The sequence below is a fragment of the Cucumis sativus genome, chromosome 7 (assembly GCF_000004075.3).
Source record: "Cucumis sativus cultivar 9930 chromosome 7, Cucumber_9930_V3, whole genome shotgun sequence".
NCBI lineage: Eukaryota > Viridiplantae > Streptophyta > Magnoliopsida > Cucurbitales > Cucurbitaceae > Cucumis > Cucumis sativus.
Window position 1 is genome coordinate 18,181,752 of NC_026661.2, and position 6,820 is coordinate 18,188,571.

The window sequence follows — 6,820 nt, forward strand, 5'->3', positions numbered from 1 at the left end:
AAATAATAATAATAAAAAAGAAAAAAAGAAAAAAAGTTGAATAGATAGCGACAAGGCTTGGGGGTAGCCATCGATAAGGACGCCCACCAAGGGAAAATCGAACGGGGAAGAAGTTCCGTAGTAAGGAGATTGAATCTGGAGCGTTCATCACAATCCTTCAGCTTTTGGACATAAAAGGGACAGGTCCATGCACTCCATGCTGAACCATCGCAGCTCCATAATACAATGTCCTTTTCTCAACACGGACCAAATTAGCCCCCAATCCCCACCCACGTGGCAAGGGCTTTTCCGTCATTCACTCTCCAACCTCGCCTGCCCCCTTTGCAGTAACTATTCACAATCTTTTTTTAGCTTTTTAACTGTTAACTGAGAAAATAATTTAAAAAGTAAAAAAATAAAATTTAAACCCTAGAAAGAAAAATAAAATGAAATTTAAACTTTTTTCTTTTGTCCATTTGTAAAAAATCCTCGAATTTTGCGAAATTACCCTTACGTCCGTACAACGCGGGAAAAGAGGGGTAGAGTGAGAAAGAGGAGGGTTTGATTGAGATGTAACGTCTCCCCCTTTTTCCTAAATATTATTCATATTAATAATCCTTTTCTTTTTTTACGTCTCATTTATTCGGATAATAATTCCTTTTTTTTTTTTTTTTCTTTTCCTTTTTCATTCCTCTTCAATATCCGGTCTTATAAAGAGATGACAAAATTATACAATACCCTGCCTTCGCCTCCTCCAAACCAAATTAATCATAATCAAAATGTAGAAAATGATCAATTATCTCTTTGATCATTTCATAATTCTACTTTTATAAATTATTACCCATTTGTTATGTACCAATTAGTTTTTAAAATAAAATTCGGATGAATAATGTTTGAAAAAGGTGATGCACCAAATGAGGAGAATGATGTATTTTGTGATACTAAATACAATCTAAAAGTTGAGAATAAGGTAATTAAAAGTTGAATTTACATTTATACATATTTTAATTATTGGTAAAAAGTAAGGTAATTGTATAGTAATAACCAACTGGGTTGTACCAAAGATAGACATGTCCCAAATTATTAATCTTGCATATTAAATGTTATTGAATTAAAAAAAAAAGGGATAATAAATGAAAAAGGGGAAAAACTGAAAAGATGAATGTGAATGAAAAACATATGTGTATTTGGAAAAAGAAGAGTTACATATGTTATAATGAGGAAATATTGTGATAATAATAAAAAAAATTGAATGAAGTGATGATGAATGAAGATGAATGGTTGAAGGAAACAGTCAATCCAGATGATTGGACGGTCCTGATGTCATCATACCACAGTTCACATCAAATCATGTAAAATTTGTTATATGTATATTTAAAAAAAGGAAATTAAATTAAGAAGGATATATATATTAATAAATAATAATAATTGGTTGGTGTTAATTTAGAGTGTGGTCCCCAGTAAATGTTTGCCCTATTTCTCAGATCCAGCCGTGCAATCGGAATCATTAGATTCCTTCCCCCCGCACACTCGTCTCCTCCTTTTGGTACGTCAACGTAACACTTTTATCAATACCCATTTTCTCTTTAATTCATTATTATCAAAACCTCGTCTCCTCAATATCTCCCGATAACCCCCCTCAGCCACCCCTTTCCATTGGATAACATTTCTCACAAATCCCACCCTTTGATTCTCCTGCCTTTCTCTCCTTCCTTCATCTCTCTCCCTCTCTCTCATATTCATATTCATATGCTCAATTGTGTGTGTCTCTACTATTTAACCATGGTTAAACTCTTTACCTCACTACCTTCACTATTTTACTATTTTTTTATTTTATTTATATTTAAAAAATAATAAGAATTAAAAATAAAATATAAATAAAAAAGAGAAAATAAAAGACCTTATCCTCTCTCTCTCTTCTCCTCTGTTTTCTCTGCTTCTCTCTCTAATTCTCTTTTCAAGCTCTCCTCAATGGCGTCTCAGATCTAAGCCTTTTTCTTATTGTTTATTATTCGAATACCTTGGTGTGTTTTTGAGGAACCTTCGACTGCTTTCCAAAGCTGCGGCATTTTTTTAGCCACCTCAAGGGAAGGGAACAAACCGAAATTAGGGCAACAATTTTGTGACTTTGTGATATGCTGAGAATGGCGAGTACGTTTCCAGAGGATGTGTTGGAGCATGTGTTTTCTTTTATACAGTGTCATCAAGACAGGAACTCCATTTCTATGGTCTGTAAGTCTTGGTATGAGATTGAGAGATGGTGTAGGAAGAGGGTTTTTGTTGGGAACTGCTATGCCGTCAGTCCTCAAATTGTTATCAGGCGGTTTCCGGATGTGAGATCTGTCGAGTTGAAAGGGAAGCCCCACTTTGCGGATTTTAGTTTGGTGCCTGATGGTTGGGGTGGCTATGTTTATCCATGGATCCTCGCTATGGCTTCTGCCTATCCTTTGTTGGAAGAGATCAGGTTGAAGAGAATGGTGGTTACGGATGAGAGTTTGGAGCTCATTTCCAAGTCTTTTAAGAATTTTAAGGTTCTTGTCTTGATGACTTGTGAAGGCTTCAGTACTGATGGGCTTGCCGCCATTGCTGCTAATTGCAGGTTTGTGGATTTCGGGTTTCTTTCTTTGTTTTTATTTCCGTATGAGGGTTTTTTTCCTTCCTTAACCAACTTCTTCAAGGATGTCGAAGTGAACATTGTGAATGAGAAACAGCTTCAAGCTTTGAGTCAGTTGAATCCTTTCTTCTTTGTTTTTGTCTTTCTGCTTTGCTCTCGTTTTGCATTCTCTCATGTTTTGGCTCAATTTCACTTGTCATTGAGGAACGCGTTTTTTTCTTTTTTCTTTTTTTTCTTTCTTTTTTGATGTCATTTGCGGTGAGATGAACTACTATCATTGGAATGAGCTGAGCTCAAGTTAAGCTCACTGGGAATGATGGATGGGGTTTTTCTATTCGTGGTAGGCCTGGGATGGCTTGAACGAGTAGATTTAGTCGTTTTTACCTGTTTGTTCTTTCCATTTTTATGGGGGTTGAGTTGAGGTGGGGTTTTGGAGGAAAATTTGTTGCTTTCTTCCTGTTTTGGAACCGTTAATCTGGTTCACTTCTCCGTTCTTTTTATCACTTCATGACCCTATATGATTTTGATATCCATTAATGGTTATCAATTTTATAATCTGAACTAGTTTTCTTTTGGCATCCTTGAACTTAAATTCTACTTTGGACTTTCGATTTTTCTATTCTTGAAGATTTGAGTCTAATAATTTGTTAGTCTAGTTGGATTCTTCGTGCTGAAGTCTCGAATTTGGCTGCATTGTCTGTTTATAATCGTTTTAATGAAACTTTGAGCTTAACTTATGTAGATTTTGAAAATCAGAATCACATCTATTATTGTGGCTTAGACGTTCGTTGATTTGTAAGAGACTGCTATCGGTGAAGTGATATATTTTGACACTGGTCAATGTTTAGACTGGGAAGTTATTTATTTTAGTGCCTGTTGTTGCATAGTGGTTGAGAAAGTTGGCACTTTGGATAATTTTTTTGGTTTATTTTCCTTGTTCTTTTCATCAGTGAAGGAGTGAGTACTGCTTTTATGTAAATGTGGTTTTCTTTAAGCTCTTAAAGTATCATTGTTTTTACACGGCTAGCTGTTGACTGATCCAGGCATTTGAAAGTATTGGACTTGCGAGAGAGTGATGTGGAAGATCTGAATGGGCATTGGCTCAGCCATTTTCCTGATACATATACGTCATTGGTATCTCTCAATATTGCTTGTTTGGTCTCTGAGGTGAGTGTTTCTGCACTGGAGCGTCTAGTGGACAGGTGTCCAAACTTACGGACACTGCGTCTCAATCGTCCAGTTCCCCTTGATAGGCATGCCAACCTACTTCGTCGTGCACCTCAGCTGGTTGAGTTTGGTGCTGGATGCTATACTGCTGATTTGAGATCTGAAGTTTTTTCGAGCTTAACTGGGGCATTTACGAGCTGCACCGAATTGAAGAGTCTGTCAGGATTTTGGGATGTTGTCCCTGCATACCTTCCTTCCGTTTATCCAACATGCTCTCAGCTAACGTCCTTAAACTTAAGCTATGCTACAATTCAATGTGACGATCTTACAAAGCTTGTCAGTCAATGTCATAATTTGCAGAAGCTTTGGGTATTTCTTTATTCTTTATTCTTTTTTTCCTCTTGTTAATGATGCATTTCCCTTCGGGCTGGTGTCCATTTCTATCTTCAATCTATATCATGGTCTTAGTTCAAGATGTATCGTAACTGCAGGTGCTGGATTTCATTGAGGATTCTGGCCTTGAAGCTGTTGCAGTTACCTGCAAAGATCTTCGAGAATTAAGAGTGTTTCCATCCGAACCATATGGGCTGGAACCAAATGTGTCTTTGACAGAACAGGGCCTTGTCTCTGTATCTGAAGGTTGCCCAAAGCTCCAATCTGTTCTGTACTTTTGTCGTCAAATGACGAATGCTGCCTTAGTGACCATTGCCAGGAATCGTCCAAACATGACCAGATTTCGTCTATGTATTCTGGAGCCATGGACTCCTGATTACGTTACGGGTCAGGCACTTGATGTAGGTTTTGGTGCCATTGTTGAGTATTGCAAAGATCTCCAGCGCTTTTCCCTTTCTGGCCTTCTTACAGATAGATGTTTCGAATATATTGGAACTTATGGTAAGAAGCTAGAGATGTTATCTGTGGCATTTGCAGGCGAGAGTGATTTAGGTCTTCATCATGTGTTGTCTGGATGTGATAGTCTTCGCAAGCTGGAGATCAGGGACTGTCCTTTTGGTGATAAAGCTCTTTTAGCCAATGCTGCAAAGCTCGAGACAATGCGATCCCTTTGGATGTCCTCTTGCTCAGTGAGTTTTGGAGCATGCAAATTGTTAGCTCAGAAGTTTCCCCAACTCAATGTCGAAGTTATAGATGAGAGGGATCCTCCAAATACCAGGCCCGAAAGTTGTCCTGTGGAGAGGCTTTATATATACCGAAGTGTCGCTGGGCGTCGGTTAGATATGCCTGGTTTTGTGTGGACAATGGATGGAGATGCTCCTCTAAGGCTTACTTGATTCAACTCTCCACCAAACCGAGGATCGAAACCTAGTAAGTGAAGGCTCACATAATGGGAATGGAGCTGGTAGTAGGTACATGCTCTTCATGCTATTTACTGCTCCTAATTGTAGTTCTCTATGTCAATAACATAATTTGCAGCTCTAATTTAAATGGAGTGAGGTACATTTTTACAGAGGCAGAGGGAAACTCCATTGCCATTCATTTTATACTTTGGCTGTGAGCTGTGGGGGGATGGATAAACAAGCATTTAGTGATCAATAAAAAAGATAGCAAAGTTTCTTCTTCCTTTTTTTTTTTTTCATCATTGTATTGTAGTACCCAAACAGATTTATGGTGAATTTGCAAATCACCCTGTATACTATGGGCAGAATATTTTGCTTGCATGTTAATTATTATTAGACATTCATTTCAGATTTCATCTGAACTTAGTTCTTGTCCTCTAAATCCATTCCTGGTTTCTCATTGGCTTTCTTATTCATTATTATTCAGTAATCCTCATCCTCTTCTGATAGATTGGATTTACAAGGAGAGATTTAGCTTTAGAGAATTGAAACTCTGGCAACCGACTGACTGACTTCAGATTTTTCTATTGGTTATATCCTTCCATTTAGAGATTTCATTTGGTGAGATGAGATGATGTATGATAGAATAAAGCACACAGAATGATTTCTGTTGAGTCTTTGGAATCTGTTTCAAAATTATGAAGAGAGGGGAGAAGGAAGAAAAGGAAGAAAAGGAAGAAAAGGAATCCTTGTTTACTGTGGAGAAAGAGGAGAAAAAAATGCCTTTCTCGACTGTCGAGCTAGGCAGTAGATTGAATTTTTTTTTTTATGGGTTCCAATCTATTTGAAAACTACTTTAGGTCTTACACTTTCTGCATTAGTCTATGACTTTCACTAAGGTACATTTAACTTCAGCTCATTTTAATCCATCTACTTTAAAAGTGTTAATTTATAACTTTCTTCTGTTTGGTTCTTAAAACTTTAAAAAAGTGATCATTTTGATTCTTTTAAAGTGAAAACAAAGATCAAAAGGATCACTTTTTTCACAAGTACAAATACCTAATGAGCATTTTAAGAGTACACAATAACTAAAACGAACCAAAGTTGAACAAAAATATAAAGACCAAAGTAGTATTTAAACGGTATTTAGCACTAACAGACAGAAGCTAAAAGCACCTGAAGGAGACGAGCATTCAAAATAGTTAGAAGACCTTTTATTATTATTATTATTTTGTTAAAAGGCTTATTAATTGGTCACAACCTGACTTGCAGAGCAGAAGAGAGAGAAAAGAGAAAGAAGAGAGAGAGAAAGTGTTTTTGATGAGAGGCAGAGTGAAAGTAACTCAACAGAGGGCAGATTTTTGAAAAAAGAAAAGCGAAAGGAAAAAGAAAAAGGAAAAGAGAGGTCAAAGAGACGAATCTGTTTCTGTGAAAAAAGTGGGTTTGTCAATTTGCAAACAGATTTATTGGTTGATGATGTCCACACGTTCTTCCTTCCTTCCTTCCTCTTCTTCATTTCTTCTAATATATACATATATTCATTCATTCATTTATACTCTTTCTTTCATCCTTTCTATAATCTGCACTAATATTATTTATTAGATTATGTTGTTTATGATTTTTTTAACTTTTGGTTTTGGTTTGAAGAAACAAAAATAAATTCAAATTTGACCTCAAAATTTGTTATTTTGTATAGATTTTGTTATTTACCCTCTAATTTAACAAAATAATAAAAAAAAAAAGAAAAGAATTTCTCTGACTCTTT

The 6,820-nt window shown here is 36.3% G+C and overlaps 1 protein-coding gene across 3 annotated transcripts; it reads left to right on the forward strand.

Moving 5' to 3' along the window:
* Positions 1 to 1,850: 1,850 nt before the first annotated feature.
* LOC101216544 (protein TRANSPORT INHIBITOR RESPONSE 1-like) lies at positions 1,851 to 6,443 on the forward strand. Of its 3 annotated transcripts, none has more exons than XR_004217964.1 (4): positions 1,851 to 2,578; positions 3,637 to 4,129; positions 4,252 to 5,124; positions 6,328 to 6,443. XR_004217964.1 is itself a non-coding variant. In NM_001280617.1 (3 exons), the coding sequence occupies exons 1-3, from the start codon at positions 2,115 to 2,117 to the stop codon at positions 5,047 to 5,049; spliced, it is 1,755 nt and encodes a 584-aa protein (NP_001267546.1). The 3 variants fall into 3 exon arrangements, 1 of the variants encoding a protein (NP_001267546.1); XR_004217963.1 differs by lacking the exon at positions 6,328 to 6,443 and adding an exon at positions 5,227 to 5,515 and having other exon boundaries at positions 1,852 to 2,578; NM_001280617.1 differs by lacking the exon at positions 6,328 to 6,443 and having other exon boundaries at positions 2,115 to 2,578; positions 4,252 to 5,049.
* Positions 6,444 to 6,820: the final 377 nt, after the last annotated feature.